We start from the raw sequence: 19,349 nt of genomic DNA, 5'->3' as shown, positions 1-19,349 counted from the left end.
ATCCAGGGGTAGCACGGATTAGGCCTCAACGTTTTCTTTACACTAGGAGCATTGTAAAAATAATGTCGCTAGTATTACAATAGTTCGCTAATGTTTGCTGTCGATAGTTCTATCGATACTTTTACAAATGTTGGCTTATGATAGCACCAAATATTTTGCAATAACTGACTATTAGTAACACTCAGTTCCTGAAGTTTCGCTGCAGTTTTTTTCGCGAATCAAAAAAATTATTATACGAAGCTGTGAATGTTCTAAATATGGCCATCGCTATAGTCATGAACAATACTAACCCACACCAACAAAGTTAGAAACTAAGCTCATAGAAGGCGACTGCGGGGCGGCTTATCGCATGAATATGCCATCAGAGATAACACTGAGGTCAAAGAGAACGACCTCAAAATCATCGCGAAAATTTTCCTGCGGCCATTTTTTTTTCTTTTTCCTACTAAGCCCGGGTCGAAGCAACGTGCGACAGTTCGCCACCAGTCGCGTTAAACGATAAAATTAATGGACGCGGCATCCGAAACAAATTCCTCCAATTTCTGAAATCTTGGAGAGGTGCAACACACAAAGAACTTAAAGCAGGTTAAAATGTAGGGTAGAAAAGCGAAAGTTTTATTAAAAATGCTCCGCTTACGGGTTCCGAAGTGTTCGCAATCGTTGGGCTGTTGTAATCTACATCGTCGGCTCCCTCACGCTGAGTGTTCCGCGCAAGCTTATCTGACACTACTGGCAGCTCCTACTGTTTCGTAAGCAGCAGCTAAACTACTAAGAGCAAGAAAATCTGCTAACATATTGGTTTAGGAGCAGGTGCGCCCAGTGTGGTGCGTCTCCGGCCACTGGTACCCTTATGGACGGCGCCGGTGGCTGTTGCCAGCACGACCAGGAGCTTCGCGGTACTACCACTATACCAATACCTTATCCAGTGACTCTGCGGAGGGTACATCTGTAGTGCTTGGTGACGCGTGGACAGAGAGCCCATCGTCTGTACCACTCATTCCGCGTGCTCGGGACACGCGGGAAAACGTCGCCAAGTTTATGCTTCAGTGTTTACAAGCGGCAAGTTTCTTGATCTTAAACTTTCCATAGCACTGTCGATTGTATTAGAGCGATAGCTCTACTAGATGCCCAGTCGGTCCGATCCTTGACCGCGACTAACCTTGATAAGCTGCTGAGCAGCTGCTTGAAGTTAAACGTAAGATGGCCAACTGACCGTGCACAACAAGATGGCAACCTTCAAATTTTGCCTGGGTCATTTCCTATATGTTTTACCATCGATAGTTCGACAGTGACTCAACTATCGATGGTACTATCGATAGTCTTGCATCACTGCGATCAACGCCTTTCGGAGGTATACGCACCGTGAAAATTGCGAGTGGTTAAGAGCCAGGCTCTCGAGCTTGATGCAGAAGCCAACGTCGCAGCTGGCCACTATGTTCTGCACCTTGAAGTCGGCAAACCTTGCCTGCGAGGGAGTTGTGGGAGGACGCTTGTGGCATTTGTGCAACACACGAATAGGGAACAGACTAGCCGTAAACACCAACGTTGTTACAAGCAAGGGGCCACGCACGTTGCCCGTATTTGCGCCAAATGGCTGCAATGCCCTCGTCGGCGGCGCCATGCACCACGCGTAAATCAGAACGGCGCGTTCTTCTAGAGACCGGCCGTGAGGTCAGCTGGAAATTTCGCGCCCGAAAATCGTCATGCCAAAGGCACAGGTTCTGCATACATATGCTCTCTGCTGCGGAAGTTGAAAAATTGAGCACTAAAGAAGCCGAAAGGAAGCACGAATGATGATACAAAATATACAGCTTGCCCCTACTACTTTTGGTGCCCATGTGCATTTCATAAAGTGTTCGGAGAAAGTGCTGCCTGCCTTCTTAACGTGTATTATTGTTCCTTGCCTACTTTTGTTATTTCTTTATAGTAGCTGAAATAAAACTGGAACATATATAAAGAGGTTTGCATGCAATGATGTAATGTGCCTCCGAAGCGGAAACATTACAACATAAAAAAAACGAAGATGCGTTAGCTGAATATATATCACAGGTGAAAAATGTTGGCACGGCTATGCATGCGCCGTATTGATTTCGACGTGGGCTGATTCGTTGGTAGATGAGGCAATAACATTAACTGCCCTTTCATCTCCGGCATGAAAAAAAAACAGTCATCTGGTCCCAGGACAACGTGACCACGTGACTAGGTGAGAACTTTTTTGCCTTTCATTTCGTCTTGCAGGGGTCTGCCTAGTGTATCGGAAGCTTTTATGAACGCTGAACTAACTGCCACTTTATAGAACACAATGGAAGCATGTGCACCTTCACAGAGCGAGCCACTCTATGTGAAGAAATGCCGATTCTTTTTCATACCGACCAGTATACTTAGTAGGACATCATTCAAAGAGCATAGCTTACGTTGTATCCAAACTTCTGCGTGATTCGTGCAAACTTTCTTGCTGCAATCCTGGCCTGTAGTTCGCTGTAAAAATAAAAACAAATTTAGCATATTGTGCGAACTCTCATATGTCCGAGTAAAAAAAACAACTTCAAGCCGTCACGTGACTCAAAACTGTGGGCGATATATAACTAGTCAAGCTCTAACTCCAGAGTCCTTGAATCGAAGGTATACGGACAACTGCAGCGCGCGCCACCTAGAGCGACCTTGCGCGCCCGGGACAGACGACGCCCGTGGCGACTGCGGCAACATGAATATTTATGGGATCAAGGAGGGACTGCACGCAACATATCTGCGGAGTATGAAAATGAGACCAGGCGGCACTAAAAAAGGTGGAAGGTTTGCTATGAAATATTTTACTGGAAGCGTGAAGAGGTGAGTCGCACAATTTTAAAAATGTTTGAACTGTTAAATAGCGAAACCTAGCTGATAACGATGGGATTCGCGCCTCAAAGTGCAGAACAGCATTGGCGACATAATTCGGAAGCCCCAGACAAAGGCGAAACGCCTCAGGCTTCAACAGCACAAGAGGGCGAAGTTTATAGACAGGAGCTCCGGAGAATAACACACTCGAACTCCAAAATTGGGCTGACGTACATTTTATAAATCATCATAAGTGTATGCCTTCTCATGCCTGACCTAGCACTACAAAGCCTGCGTAGGATGCCAATGACCCGAACTCCTTTTGCAGAACCTTGCTCAATGTGTGGCCGCCAGGACAGAGTAGAGTCGTATATTACTCCGAGATACTTCACCGTCTGAACTTGAGGTATGTTATTTCTATAGACCAGGCAGATATTTACAGGAACAGAAACCGGAAATACTAACAATGCGCATTTCTTCACATTGAGGGACAGATGAATTCTTCCTAACCAGTTGTCAAGAACATTGAGGTAATTTTGCAGGGTTCCATAAAGAGTGTGAATGTCACCTGCTGATGCAAAAAAATGCAATATCGTCGGCGTACACATAAGTTTTCACATTTTGAATGCATTTTGAATGAAAATGTTAAAAAGAGAAGGTGAGAGAACTGATCCCTGCGGTACACCTCTTGTCTGTGGAAATCTCCTTGAGGAAACACCATTTTGGCAGCAGTTTCATTTTTCAAAAAAAAACAACCAGAAATCCAGGCTATAGAATAGCTTGGGAAGTTCAGTTCCCGTAATCTTAGTAGCAGAGTCGAGTGCTCAACGCTGTCGTATGCTTTACTGACATCCAAGCTGGCAAGCGCAGCAAACTATTTTCAATTACGAGCTAATTTAATACGACTCTCTAGGTCAGTATGAGCACACCAAATTGAACAACCCGGCCTGAAACCAATTTGACATGGATTCAAGAGAGCCTTTTCTGAAATGAATGACATGACACGGCTGAGAAGGACCCTTTCCACCTATTTCACTAGGTTCGATGTTAATGAAATAGGACGTATGTTGTCCAAAGTTAAGCCCTTCCCTTGCTTTTTAAGCAATGGAACTATTTCAGCAAGACGCCACTCATGAGGTATCCAAGGACCTTTAATAAAATGGTTAACTAGAGCCAACGGATCTGCAGGAGATTCATTGAATAAAATTTTGATCACAAATGAAGCGACTTTATCGGAACCAGGAGACGCTGGGGATGAGCGCAGAACAATTTGCGACAGATCAGACATAGAGACGTCAGTGAAATCACTTGAGGTGCATGTGAATATAGTAGGAGAAGGCAGAGCAGATGTAAAGCGAAGCTCTAGGCCACACGCAATACCCTCTAAGGCCTTTGCTATGTCAGCAGGGGACTGAACGAGGGATTCAATGTTGGCAGCCGGTGGAATCACCTTGATGCGCCTCATGAAATTAAACAAAGCTCGTTTATTTTCTGATTGTGAAAGGAAATTATAATGATTTGTATTATACTCCTCCTTTGCACGGGCGAGAGTGCGCTTAAATGTTGCTGCAACATACTTATAATGTAGCCAATTTTTTGGGCATTGATTGATGAGAAGTTTCTTCCAAGCTGCTTTCCGTCGTCTAAATGCACGCGTGCACTCAGCATTCCACCAATTGTTCGCGATTGCACCCTTGGTTTCCTTAACAAAAAATTCAGACTATTGCCTTGCATGGTCCAGCACTGAACATATATGTGTAGCCTTGCTTTCGGCACTTGTCTGAGTGCAAGAGTCTGAAGTGATTTGGAGGGCTGATTTTAACGTATCTTTAAAGCAACATTAATTTATTAACGGCGCTGATGTCGCTCAGGAGGAGTTAATTTATACGCAAACTTGAAACTAATCGTGAGATGAGCACTGTTTTTTGCACAGTCAACAGGCGTCCAAGACATAACGAAGACTCCTGGGGAGGAAAACGTTAAATCCAAGGCAGAGTGGCATTGACTCCGAACAAACGTAAGCAATGCGGAATTGTTGCAGACCAATTTTGTTGGCAGAAGCCAAATCAAATGGTCTAGAACCAAAGCTGTCTGTTTTAAACCCCAACGTCACATGGTGCGAATTGAAGTCTCCCAGTACTAGAACCTGAGATCGGCTACTAGACATGAGTGAGTCAAAGGGCCAAGTGTCACGCACACCAGACGGGAAATATGCATTAGCTACCGTAAAGGGCTGTTAACCTGGGACACTGAGGTCAACCGCAAGGATTTCACATTAATTGTCCGCATATTGGAAAGAAATCCATGCCATGTGGCAAAATTTTGTACAGAAGAGCACTAACAACCCTCTCCCTCGTGATGACATGTCAAGCCAGAACGGACGGTAATCCTTGAGATGATAATTGAAATTTGTAGTTAGCTATGTTTCCTGTAAAACAACTAGTTCGGGTAGAAGCTGATTGCATAGGCACTTTAAGTCTGTTGAAGCTGAGAATATTGATCGACAATTCCACTGGAGTACACTTAAGAACCCTATCTTGGCTGGAGTGCCACAGCCGCGACCACCATTTCTAGAATCCTGGTCTTAGCATTTTTATTTGCGTTACTTTTCTTTGTCTTTGACTGGGGGCAAGATGGACCTGCAATATTCAGAGAAGACGCACTTCGTTTCTGGGCGCGGAGAACAGACTCCATATTCATACAGTCCATAAAAGATGCGTCCATAACGCTGTTCGAAGGAGAGGCCTGAGAGGTCTTTTGTTGCTCACATTGCTTTTGGCTCTGTGGAGCGGAATCGATTACTACAGAAGGAGGAGTAGGTTCCGAAGCCAAAGAAGGCAAGAGCGGAGCGGTGGACACCTGCAGAAGATTGGTCATCTGAGCAGCTATGACCTGAGAAATGCACGTGGATACCGTTTCCATAATGCGATACATTGCATTTGCCACAGCTTTCTCAACTGCCGCTGTAATAACCTGCGACCAACTGGAATCCATTATGGGTGGGCATTTGGCGGCCACACTAGAGTAGCCTGAGGCTCTCTCCCTGACTGCGGCAAAAGCCTCTCTCCGCGTGCATCTGCGCTTGTCTATAAGCTCAAGCACCTGAACTTCTTGTGCTCATGCAGAACAGTCAGGCGAATCAGGAGGGTGAGCACCATTACACAAACAACATTTCTCTTTCTGTTCAGGACATTCCTCTCTGCAATGACGTTCCCCATAGGCACAGCAGCGTAAGGCCGATTTGCAGGCGTTGCCGCTGTTGCCAAATCGCCAGCAGTTCTGACACTGAAGGGGCCGAGAGTTAAAGGCATCTACTCGAAAAGTCAATGGCCACACCTTAATCTCTGACGGGCAAAATATCCCTGCAAGTGTGGCAATGACGGACTCCGTAGGAATTTTGACTCCGTCAACCATCCTGCTGCATCGATGGACAGCAACCACTCCCGCAGGCGAGAGGTTCTCAAGCGTTTCCACAGTGCTCAATCGAGAGTCGACCCCTCGGACCAAGCCCTTGGAGCATGCTAGATGAGGCGGAATGAATGCGCTCATCGGGTGGTTGGCGAAGTTCGTACACTTCAGCAGGTCTTCAATACAGTCTTTATCGGTGACCTGGGGCCCTATTCTCGACACGCATGGCCGCCGTTCGCCGCCATATTGTCTCTCTGATTGGCTTATTGGGCGATCACGTGCAAGTCACGAGTTTTAAATTTGTGGCGCGAAACTATCAGGCTTCGAAATAGCTTTCTGCCGTGACGTCAAAATGACGTGTACTTGAAGACTGATTTTTAGCACAGTTATATTTTGTGCCGGGTTGGTAAATTTAAATGTCTGTGGAGGAAAAACGAAGCTACAGCTGGCATGGAAGAAAACACTTGGCTCGTTTTAGCAATTTTGAGAAAAAAAAGTTCGTACTGTGAGGGTTGCTTCCTAGAATGTGATTGGCTGGAGGAATGTCACGTGATTCACGTGATACGCAGCATAATTCAGTGAGGTCAAAATGACGTTTAGTGACGCAAAGGAAATGCTGCCATTGATGAAAAATGCCCCATTTGGCCGCCATAATTTGAGACGGCCGCAAGATGGTCGAATTATGGTGGACATAGTCGAATTATGACCACACTGATTTATACGCCTGTTAGCTTACCGTAGTTTGGTAGGTGCTTATTTGAAGTAATAAACTGTTCCGAAACATGGTTGTTTTGAATGTAGAAGCATTGAAACGGCGTTATAATGGTACCTCTTAATTAAGCAGCCTTTTAGAGCCTTAATTATCAGAGCGTAATTTTACACCCGCGTGAGGACTCTAGCTGCGCTCCCGTTTCAAACGCTTCTCTCATGATAAGAAATTATCGGTCCGCGCGGTCTCGGTTGCTACAGCACGGATATGGCGGCGTCCGTAGCTGCCGTTTGTTGTCACAGGCTGCGAGAAGCGAAGCATTCGTGAGTGCGCCTCAGTGTTTTCGAAGGACTGCCCGGTTCGGGAGTGTGACTGCCTGGCCAGCGATATATGGTGTGGTGGCTGTGCAAGAAGATTTGCGGCAAGAGGCAGCGCGTGAGCACACTGGTCTGCCTTAAACATGGTATTGTAGATGCTCCGGCCGTTACTCTGATCCTGTGTTTCAAGGCGCGATCGGTAGCTGTGAACGTCTGGACACCAATTAGTTCAGTGTTTGCCTCTATTTACACGCTGTCGCTGACCTGATATTCAACTGCGTGAGTGATGAGAGGGTGGCACAAAGGGTTGTCTGCCGGCTGAGCAACATGCTTCCAGAATGTGCTCGGCTTGTCGGCGGGACTGTGCTCATCAGGAAATTGCCCTCATCAGTGCATCATCTGTGTGCTCAATTTGTGTGCATCAGTGTCTGTGTGTATAAGGGAAGTTTCTGAAGACAGCGGTGTCAGCAAGGCAGCGTACATGTGCCAGGTACATCGTCTCGAGTAACGATGAGGTAAGGGAAACAGCAACGAAAAATTGCTTTTGACTTTCTTCAGATGGCTGCATGCAAAGTTCATATTGATGGCTGGTGGCTTTCTTCGGGTGTGTAATAACAAGTCCCTTATGTTCCTACCCTTTTTTGGTCACATGCAAACAGCTGTGAATCTCGTGGCACATTTATTTGTAGCCTATTAAGCGAGGAAGCCTTGCGCAAATAAAAACAGCATTTCAAAATGTCTGTAAAGTAAAACGCACAACGAGCTTTCAGATTACTACAATATGCGGATGTGGGTGACTCGTAGGGCGTCTGCATGTCTATGGTTTTCTTTCATTGCACACAAATGCAATGGCTTGGCATCTGCATTTTGATAAATGCAGTTGCAAAAGCATTCGTGTAGTGAGATTTTAGTGCAGTTCAATATTCTGAGGTAAAGTTAACCTTGGACTTCCCCTACAATGTGCCTTGTAGCAGTTGCCTTCACTGCAACACAATAAAAATAAATATGTAATAATTATTTATACCCATCAGTCTGGCTGTAGTCGAGCTGTTTTCACAGTTTTGTTTTACTTCCTCCATCATTTTGATAGAGATGACTAATAAAATATAACTGTTACAAAAGCAGTATATTTGAGTAGTAGTTACAGTCATACATGAAACTTTAGTTTGATAATTACAGCCCTGTGATGTCTCGTATTTGAAAGTCTTTTCTCTTGTGTGTATGAAACTTGCATTGCACTCAAGCTCACGCACTAAAGACAGTGTTGATTACCTTCCAGGTGACATGTGTATAATGTGCCTCTTCGATGCATCACTGCTATCCTCGGAAGTCATGTGCTGAGGAATGCTGCTGCAAGGTTCAACATCGTTCACCTCTCAGCTAGAGTGCTTCTCAAGCAAAGAATCATTCTTTGGAAGGGTTGCATTGGATGTATTCACAGGTGTCAAGTGCTGTACATATGGAACAGGATTCTTTTCAAAGGCAATCACAACTTGCACTGTGCGACACATTGCATGCATCCGCACTTAGCTGCAGGACTCACTGGCATAGTTTTCACCTCTAGTCATGCTATGATCAGTCTATGTAAACATTTTTTGTGCTTCAAGTTTCATTGCACACAGCAATAAAGCTGTTCAAGTCTGTGATTTTTGTGCTGCTCTTTAAACAGGACCAAATTTTCCTTTCAGTTTGTCACTAGAGTGTGTAATGACAGGTGTGTTTGATGTGTAGACTAAGCTTTTCTCTAATACTGCAGTTCTTCACGTGACACGAAGCGTAGAAGAAACTTTAATCCTACCAGCTGCAAGTTGGCCGGATGTGTGCTTATACGCATGCTTTAACGCTACTGAACAGTTGCTAATTCTTAATGTACTGCAATGCTGTGTGCTCTCTTTATGCAGAATGTGCATGTTGGTGCTTTAGTGCAGTGAAACAGAGGAAGTCACCAAAATGTTTTTCTCCTACCAGCAGAGCTTTGAACCAGTACTTCTCTTTGATTCCTGTTAAAGGTTTGTGCTCCATGACGTGATTACTGCTTCACTGAAATTTCTTGACATGCACGAAACATAGGGATGTGTATGCAGTCATTTATCACATCTTGCTCAGGGCGCAGTCTGATTTTGTAGGCAACTGTTCGTCCGATAGGAGGTCCCTAATGTGTCATCTGTGTGTGCTCACAGAGCAAAGCAAGCTTTGTCTCCTGACATTTCTTTGCCTCTGTGCCTGTTTTCTACTGTTACTTTTAAATGCTATGTGTAGTGATACAGCAATCCACTAGTTTTCCTCTGAGCAAAAAGTGAGGCAACTCTGTCATGTTTGCCATCTGCCAAGCTTGTATGAATGAAAAACAAGGCAGCTGTCTGCTAGTTCGATTAGTTTCGCTGTGTAACGCCCCGCTTTTACCAACCTTGTTGCTGGTACTTTGCTTCTTGGCTGCTGCTAATGCTGTCAGGCAAATTTGACAAAAATTCCAGACAATCTGTTCAACCTGTTTCTTTGGTAAAACTGGGGCATCAATGGATGCATTGCTATTTTTTGATTCAACACAGGAATCTATTGGATTTGGCACTTCGTGAAATGGGCATTATCAATGTGCACATATACCGCATCACACTTCTTTCACACATTGCAACTTGTCTTGTTACCAGAGAAATCTGCCTCTGTGACCCTGATGTGTGCGGGATTTTACCACTTTTGCTGTGTGGCAGCAGCAATCGGCTCATTACTGTCATTGCCATCACATGTCCTGCAGCAGTCATGAAATTTTCTTTTGTATCAAAAACAATTGTGTTTGTTGTGATACTTTGCAGAAAGGAAGTTTGTTCTACAGCTGACTTGCTCCGAAATTTTGCTTGAGCTTCAAAAGAAAATTGGAAGCAAAGCAATTATTTTTGTTAAAACAAGCTAATATTTCAGGGGGCTCAAATTTTGTGCAATATATCTTCCAGTGCACTCAATTTCCACTAACATATTGCAGTTTTCTCTGCCTTTGTATTACAGTTGATTTGTTTAGTCAATAAAATGCACCAGTTTCACTTACATCTATCCTGATCACCAGTTTATTGTCTACTTTACCCAGTACTCAGGCCTTCCCTTGCGATTAACTGTGCCAGTGCCACCAATGTCTAATCCCACCTCTGTGTAAAATTATCTATGCATGCGTGGCTGTGCTGATGTTCGGCAAAAAAAAGATGCAAATGACTAAATGCATGAGAAAATTGCATTCAACCCTTTAGGGCACTTTGTACACAACTGCGTACATTGCGAAATAATTTTTCTCGTGGTTTGCTTTAGTTGTCACTGATTTATTAATTTCAATCCCATTTAGCATCCATCGTCCTCTAAATAGGGTGCTTTTTATGGTTGCAGCACATATTTTTCTGGCAGAATACAACAGCATAGCAACTGCTCCAGTATGTATGTTTGTAAACAATGCCTAGATCAAAAATTGGAATGCTTGTTCTGCTTTGTATTTGGCATTTCTGTTTTGGTTTTTAATGGTGCGCCAGCTGTCTTCAATTGTAATGAACTGCAGGGTTGTAGTCAAGTCTTCAGGCCACATGGTCTGCTTTTGATCCCCGAAGTGCAAAACTCAGTATTCTTGAAGCTTAAAGGGCCTTGAAAGGCTAAAACAAGGGTTTTCCTCACCTTGCAGAAGTTTATAGCATGATGGGTGCCTTGAATACTCCACTACACAGCTAAAAAGTGAACCCTGTGGCGTGAAGTCTTCACGTAGGGGTCTACATGCACCGTATCGTTGCAATTCGTACTGCTGACTTCTCCTTTTAGCTGTGTATGGTATGGTGCTGTGAGGATAATTTATTTCGTGTTGAACAATCTCCTGTGGTTTATTAATTATCATGAATACATCCTATGTGGTGCACACATTAAAAAACCTACCGAAAGCCAGTGGCTACCGTCGCTGGCTAGATTGCTTTTTGTGCATCCTGGAGACTTTTATCTTAATAGTACCCTAACCAGAACACTACCGCTGTCTGTATTGGTGCCTCCCATATGTTGTCCTGAGGGCGACATCAACATTGAATGTCTTGCTTATCTTCTGTCTAATCTTACGCTTTTGTTTTTCCTGCCATGTTCCTGCCTCTAATGCTGTAATATTTGGCTGTATTAAATTCAAAAAAGCAGTTACCAATTTTATGTGTTCCCCCACTCTTCTTTGTATACTTCCGGGCCTTCAGAGTATGGAAATAAATTAATTTCCTCCTTGTCTGTAGTGCTCCTAAGTTTACTGTCATGTTTTTGTTCTCCTTCAGCTCTTCGGCTCATGGTGCCACTTAGTTGTCTCTTTAAATACTGCGTGCAAGGCCAACCGGAATGCTTGGCCCCAAAACACATGTTCGGGCTTTGTGTGACATGTACTAGGCAATGAGTGCGCATACATGAACATTAAATTAAGTTTCTTGCATCATACAAATAAAGCTGCCGCGGTGGCTCAGTGGTTATGGTGGTTGGCTGCTGACCCGAAAGACGCAGGTTCAATCCCGGCCGCAACGGTAGAGGCCCGTGTACTGTGCGATGACAGTTCACGGCAAAGAAACCGAGGGGGTCGAAATTATCGAGAGCTCTCTACTACAGCATCTCTCATAGCTTGAGTCGCTTTGGGATCATAAACCGCATAAAATAAAGCAAGTATCTTGCACATTGCATGTGTCTTACCGTAATATGGTGTCGTCACCGATATTTACTCTCTACCTCTATGTTCCTCCCCTGCCCCTTTGTGGAATAACAGGTGAAGGAACTTTTCCTTATCCGACCTCTCCACCTTTTCTGGCATATATCTTTCTCTCTTACTTGGAAGCTTGCTGTACTGTACTTGATCAGGCATCTAAAGGAGCTGCTTGATTTTATGGTAGGTGCATAACTGTTATTCTACAACGAAGAAACTTCAAGACGCTGCCTGGCTCGTGTTGCTTGTGTGGACAGCAAGGGAGGTGAGGCGTCCTGTAAGTGCTCAAGAAAATAATTTTGCCCCACCTCACAGAATGTTGCGCTTACTTGCATCGCACATATAGTGTAGCTGCTTCTGTGTGGTGGTCGTGAGTGTTACGCATTCACTTGAACAAGTAGAAAAAATTTATGCCTTTCTAGGAAGGGAAAAACAAGCAAAATTGCTGACATTTGTAATTTTTATGAAGTAATATATGTGCCACTTACATCACAAAAGTGCATGCGTGCAGGCTTGTGAAGCAAAATATGAGTACATCACTGAATTTTGTGAGGGTACGCTCTATTCAAATTATGTTGTGTGTGTGTGTGGGGGGGGGGGAGTTTTTGCTTTGTTTTATGTTGTTTGTTATTAATGCCAGAAAAGAATCTTTTTTCCCCGGCTTTGCACATTAAGTTGATAATAAGGGATGTGCTCTCGGTGTGTTCTCCTTGACGCGATTTACTCCGATATTCCGCGCTTTGCAGTTTCGTTTCGTGCGCGGGTGCATGCAAACATGACTAACAGCAGAGTCTGGTGCAACACCTTGCCTAAAATGTGCACATCGGCTTGCCTTGCCAAGCATGCATTTCAGCACTAAACCCATCTTGGAGGCCTTCCAAGCGCACACAGATACAACTCCGCTGCACCCCGCTCTCTGTTAAAGCCGATACGTAGCGATTAAAAGCTTTAGCACCTTTGCTGACCTGACGGTAGCTGACGCGGCGCCTAGGAAACAGTGGGTTTCCGCAGAGTTTACAACGCTAAGTATGCGAGCGTTGTCCTCAGACAGGGACTGCTGGCCTGCGCGTATTTAGGCGCCGTTTTGGGCGCCTTTTCAGCAGTGGCGGCACCACTCTAAAAATATAGCTCTCGTTGCTTCCTTTCCTGGCCCGGACGAGATGACTTTTCCCCCAGAAAACTGCCTTAGTCTCAGTTCCTGCATTCAACTGTGGCTGGTAAGCAAATGTGCGAAGCTGTCGTCGATCGTTATAAGGAGCAATGCCACAAAGGCATCATGCCGGCCAAAGCTTTCACTTTCCACTCCCATTCGGCACGTACGCCATTACGAATACCCTGGCCCCGTTCCTGATGTTCGCCAGCTTCTCTGGGCAACAGTACGCACGCGTGTAGCGCCGCTCGTGACTCGCGGGTACGCCATCAGTTCACCTCGACTGAAAAGTCGTCTAGGCTGCGCCCTCGCTCGCACCGCCGCATCGAACTCGATGAATCCTTTGACAACCGACGTGCGAGTCTTTCGCACTGAGTAGCCTAAGTCGGTCTGCTCTTAGCTGCTGCCGGACATCCGACATGATACTCAAGAGGCCGCAACATATTTCACTCCTTCGCACTGCCCCTCGACGCGTATGCACCGAAGATTGCAACGCAGAGGCTCAGCGCAAGCTCCCGAAGCGGCGTTCTGTTCCGTACTTGGCGCCAATAGTAGCAGACGACGGTATTTATTTCTAGATCAGTTTTTATTTTTTTTCTCTCTTCACGTAATCAGATTCTGTGGGTACGTAACCTGGCACCGCCTTGATGGTTACGTCACGCCTACGTCACAATTTGAACAAAATGGCGAAATGTCGAGAATAGGGCCCCTGCACAAAATACAACCCCTGCCGAACTGCGGGACATCAGTAATGCGCATGAGGTGCTTGGATGTGGATTGAAGAGCCACCTGTGCTGCCTCTGGGTTGTTCAGTCGGATAGTGCCTCCATCGGAAGGCACTAAAGCGACCGGAATTCTCGAAACTCCACTGCGGAAAAACAGATCAAGTTGGAGCTGATCTTGAAGAAGAGATGCCGACTAAGGGGAAAGCCCCTGGCCAGGAGTAGAAGTAGACATTAAACTCTCGTTCCACGCCCAATCCCCCAGAACAGGTGCAAGCAGGCACAGACAAAAAGAAGGAGAAATTGAGCAAGCTAGCGCAACATCGCCAGGTACTTAGCCGCTACCCCGCAGCCTGGGTAGCTGGGCCACGTCACCTTCCAGAGCTCCCAACGGTTAACCTCCCTGCCTTTCCTCTTCTTCCTACTCCTCCTCTTCCTCCTCCTCATAGTAGCAACAATGCGCTTCACGATGGCATCAGATAGCCAGGTTTTAGTTTTTACGATGACGACCTCCAGAAACCAGCCACCTGAAAGCTTTGTTTTCTGACTGCTGCCAATTTATTGATTTTGTGCTACCTATAAGATGCAATCTATAATGATGTTCGCAGTATTAAGGCCGTGATTTGCCACATGTCTACATTATGTTTCCAAGGTTTCCTCTAGCCATCTCTTCAGCGACAGCCTGAGAAAAGATACTCTCTTTCGGGTTGGCGCTGTGCAACGAAGGCAAACAGATGAGAGACAATAAGACTTCAGACAACAGGATTAAGTGTATCTGGATGTTCATCTTGAGCAAGCAACCTTGAGCCAAAGCCGCTGACACACACACAAAAAGTTCGCAGGTGCAGACATTTCCAGCAGTCTTAGACAAAAATTATGAATATTGGAAAATTGTAAGGCACTGTTACGCAAATAATGAAAGAAATGGTCCTTTCTTCCGATGTGCACCAAAATCTTTTTTTTTAACTTTTTCCAACGCTCGCATGGAGACGTTAAGTCGGCCATAGAAAACCAGTGGAGAACGCTTTTGACGAGGGCAAAAACGTTAATAGCAAAAAATTCGGCAGAGATACTTAAGACTGCTTGCGTGTGAGAAGGCAAAAGCCCGCCCGCTCACCACGCGTTAACGCAGTCGTTCTCTGTCCATAGCACACGACCACACACAACCGGCCGCTATGACTACTTGCGGTGAAGTGACGCGGCAGAGGGGTAATCATCGCGTTGCCACGCAGCCAGCAACGTCCTACCTCTACATGACTGTTCGAAGCCGCCGCTGCGGCGCCGCTGCACCCTACGCGCGCTGCGGCGTGGTGTAACCCGATGTCACACTGCTTGCAATTCTACCTCTAAGCCGTCGACTTCGCCAACGCAGTCGCCGCCCTAGCGTGCGCCCCTCCCCCACCAGCTGCCGCATCAGGTTGCATTCGGATGTACCGACCGTCCGCATGAGGACGCCATCTTTTATGGGTACCATCAGGTGTTATCACACACACAGAGGAGTTTCCGCTCAGTGGGGCAAATCAGGCTTTCGCCTTAAAAATGCAAGCCTGTCAAAGGGAGATCTGCGCATACATTGGTTGTTATAGTGACATCTTACAATATATGAAAAAAATGCGTTCATATACTCTTTCCCGTTCGAGAATACTTTTGTCCAGGATTGTTTAGCATGGCTGCAAAATTCGATGCCTTGCTCATTTGTAAGAACGTCTATCGCAATGGTGCCAGGTTCTTTTCTGGTCTTCTCATTGCCAGGCATTTTACAGCTCTTCTAGGCGTATTTAGTGGCTGTATGTGTCTTTCAACATTAAGAATCTGTTTTGCCCAGAAGCTCGTGAGCCTTGGGCAGTGAAGTTTATTTTTGTAGCTTTAACCATTGTTGAAGGTAAACAGTACATGTGTACTGCACTTGGTTGCAATGTTTGGAAACATTTCGTGCACCTGATATATTCAGTCAATTTTTTTCTTTTATGATATTGGTATGTATGTTGAACTTTTGCTGTAGCAATCACTCAATTTTCGTTCCAATTTTTCTTGTGCTACAATTCAACGTTAATTCTTCAAATATTGTCATTGAGAAGAACGTATTTTTACCTTTTATTAACCAAATATTGTATAATTATGTACTGTTTTCTGTACTTTTTACTCCGTTCTGTAATGCATTCAGGCTCGAAAACTATGTGAAATAAATAAACAAATAAGTTTGCTGATGTGTTTAGACTCTCTATCATCTTTAAATAAATGAATTTGGCGAGAAAAACTCTCCTTTTGTAACACACTCAAGAAACACATTATTTGAGCCAGCAAATGTTTTGCAGCTTGAATTTCTGATAATTCAGAACACTGAAACTTCTAGGAGCTTTATGCTGTAAAACAAATAACGTTTTGCATATCTCAAACCTTAAAGTATTTTTTTGTGTTACAGACATAATGTCCAGTATTTGTCATGAATTTTTTACATTAGACGAAATTTTTTTATCATACTGCCAAAAATTTCTATAATAGGTGCATATTATAAAAGAGCGCACTGATATGTTACATTTTTATGTGCTGTTTGTTAGTGTGACTGCCGTATATTTTCCATCAAAAATAAAATTAACCCATAAAAAACGAGCATTTTTTCCACGGTAAAATAGTAGGAAGGGTGGTGGCAGCGCAGACATAGCGAGGGCTGGCGCCATTAGTGTACTTGGTCATACACTGAAAATAACATTTTTTTCTGGAACTGCTAAAATGTTTCTGTGACTTCTGGCAGCAAAACTGGAAGACACGGGCTTAAAACACGACAGGCATTTTCGGACTATTTTCTGCAAATGCACACATTTAGCTGCAGATTCCTATGAGCGGTTTAATGTGCTTTTGTGGTGTCATAAAGATCCTCAAATACTTAGATATCTTCTCAAAATAAATAAGCTGAATGCCGGTTACGCAAGCGGCATCGCTCTTGAACACTTAGGCACATGAGTGAAATACCATCGGCAGCCGTACGTGATATCCTTCTCTTTCCTCATATGCATGCTCGGTTGTTATCTCGCATAGTAGTGCGCGTTTTGAAGGCTCATATTTCGTCAATCACTTTTTTATTGTTCTCTGCTTGTGCATCCCGCGTGGGATGCGAAATAATTTTTTCCCGTCATGGATGCGGCCTGCCGACCGCACGCAGCGGAAAGGCATCCCTGCCCTTCCACAATGGAAGGCCTGGAGTGCCTGAAACACATGATATAAACGGTTTAAATGCGTGTTGTGTTGTGTTTTATGACACATAGGCAACTGAGGCCATCATGCGCCAAGAACAAGGTATAGGAAAAGTCTTTTTTTGAATATTATATAAATGCAAGAATCATCCCTGCTCCAGCGGCCCTCAAACATTAATATTACCCAGTGAACACATACACAAATATTATAAATGGCTACAAATAAAGCTTTAAAGAGGGCCGGGTAACATCAGTAGCCCTCCTTGGCTGCGGAAGGATATCGAGGCTTCCAACCAATCATAATAAAAGCCTCAGCTTTTTTCTCAGGCATGAGAAATTGGCTGAGGTGTACTACAATTCAAACAAACCAGTGAGGAGAAAATTTAGAGTCTCTTCAGCAATCCAGTTTCGTTAAGAAAGCTAAAAAGACATGATATATTAACAATTGCATCATCTCCTAAAAGCAGTGCTGGATGAAAAGGAATGCATTTATTATAAAATTCAGTAAAATACGTTTTTCTTAGTTCTTCCAATTCCACACAAGAGAATAAAATGTGGTTAACCGTGAGTTCATCTCCACATTCTTCGCAAACAGGTTTCTCTTGTTTTGTTAGTAGGAAGTTGTGCCTAAGGTGCGTGTGGTCTATTCGGAGACGGCATAAGATCACTTCCTTGAAACGTTCTTGGTGCACACACGACTTAAATTCACCTAAAACTGGTTTTACCAAGTGTAGTTTATTTTTACCTCATTGTTCCATGCCGACTGCCATTTTTTTCTTAGTTTCCTTGCTACTAATTTCATGCAATCATTAAACGGCGTATTTACTTTCATTATTTCCTCGCCACGTGCTTTACCAGCACACACATCTGCTCTCTCATTGCCTTTTATTCCCACATGACTCGGGACCCAGCACAGTTTTATATTTGGTCCTTGAGCTGTCGCAGTTACTATGTTGTGTATGATATCACCAAGAAGAGGGGAGCTTGCATTCTTAGAATTGAGAGCTCTAAGTACACTTAAGGAGTCTGTGTAAATAACAGCATTTTTGAGGTTCTCACTTAGTATTTTTTCTATGGTCATACATACTGCGTAGTACTCCGCGGTGAAGATGGAGGAACACTGTGGTAGTCTTTCTATTTGCTCCGAATTTCCTCGCACCACTGCGCTTCCTACGCAACTATCTCTTTTTGATCCATCAGTATAAAATTCTGTAAAACTACTGTATTTTTATTCAAGGGCACGGGATTCTTGTAATATATGTTGCTGTGGAGTTCGCTTTTTACGAAAATGTGCAAGAGTGAGGTCACAGATTTCAGGAAAATTGAACCATGGAGGCAGTGGACCACGTCTTCGAGCAACGCCAGGTAATGCATCCTTTACGCCGAGGTTTTTGCACATATATTCAAAACGCAGGAGAAGTGGCCTTATAGCTAATGGTTTGTTGATATATAGTGTTCTAGATGGGCACTTAGTGACTATTTTCTTACTGATATGTTTAGGTAGTGAATGTATTTTTAAAACGTACGAGCATGTGAGCATGGTTCTTCTCTCTGTAAGTGATGGTTCGTTGGTATCCACATAAAGACTGTTTATCGGTGACGTCCTGTATGCACCGGTGGAAAGACGCAAACCTAAATTGTGTACTGGGTCTAGCCGTTTAAGGTACGAGTGCCTCGCTGATCTATAAACTATGCATCCTTAATCTAATGTAGAACGTACTACAGAGCGATGAATCTGTAAAAGACAAGTCCTATCGGAACCCCAATGTTTTCGTGAAAGTACTTTTAGTATATTCAGAGATTTAGAAGCTTTCTTTTTGAGTATGTTTATGCGCGGTAGGAATGTGAGCTTTTTGTCATAAGTTATTCCTGAGAAATTTGTGCTCATCTTTAATTGGTAGTGCGACTTCATTTAAATACAGGGAGGGATCAGTGTGCAGTCCTATTCTAAGCGAAAAAAGAACAGCTACTGAATTTTGCGTAGAAAACTTGAAACCGTTTTTGTCTGCCAAAGTTGCTAGTTTATTTACTGTCATCTGTATTTGCCTCTCACACGATGTAACGCTAGAGGATGTGCAAGCAATCTGGAGATAGTCGACGTAGACAGAATACATGATAGACTTCGGGATTATTTTTGCTAGGGAATTCATTTTTACTATAAAAAGCGTGGGGCTTAAAATACAGCCCTGAGGCACGCCGTTCTCTTGAATGAAATTCTTAGAAGGCGTGGCACCCAGGCGTACTTGAAATGAACGGTTGGTCAAAAAGTCACTCAATCATTTTAGCAGTCTACCAAGGATTCCGAGGTCTCCAAGGTCCCGCAGTAGGCCAAACCTCCATGTTCTGTC

General features: G+C 44.2%; 1 protein-coding gene across 1 annotated transcript in view; it reads right to left on the bottom strand.

Moving 5' to 3' along the window:
* Nucleotides 1-342: 342 nt before the first annotated feature.
* Nucleotides 343-19,349, bottom strand: part of LOC144117451 (uncharacterized) — a 43,361-nt gene continuing 24,354 nt past the window's right edge. Inside the window, exons 3-5 of the mRNA XM_077651239.1 lie at nt 2,415-2,478; nt 1,362-1,465; nt 343-373 (exon numbers count right to left, since the gene is read on the bottom strand). Coding sequence (XP_077507365.1) covers nt 343-373; nt 1,362-1,465; nt 2,415-2,478 — 199 coding nt within the window. The remainder of the gene's footprint in view (nt 374-1,361; nt 1,466-2,414; nt 2,479-19,349) is intronic.

Source organism: Amblyomma americanum, chromosome 1 (assembly GCF_052857255.1).
Source record: "Amblyomma americanum isolate KBUSLIRL-KWMA chromosome 1, ASM5285725v1, whole genome shotgun sequence".
Lineage (NCBI taxonomy): Eukaryota > Metazoa > Arthropoda > Arachnida > Ixodida > Ixodidae > Amblyomma > Amblyomma americanum.
The sequence above is the reverse complement of the archived record's forward strand: the minus strand, read 5'-3'. Positions and strand labels throughout refer to the sequence as shown.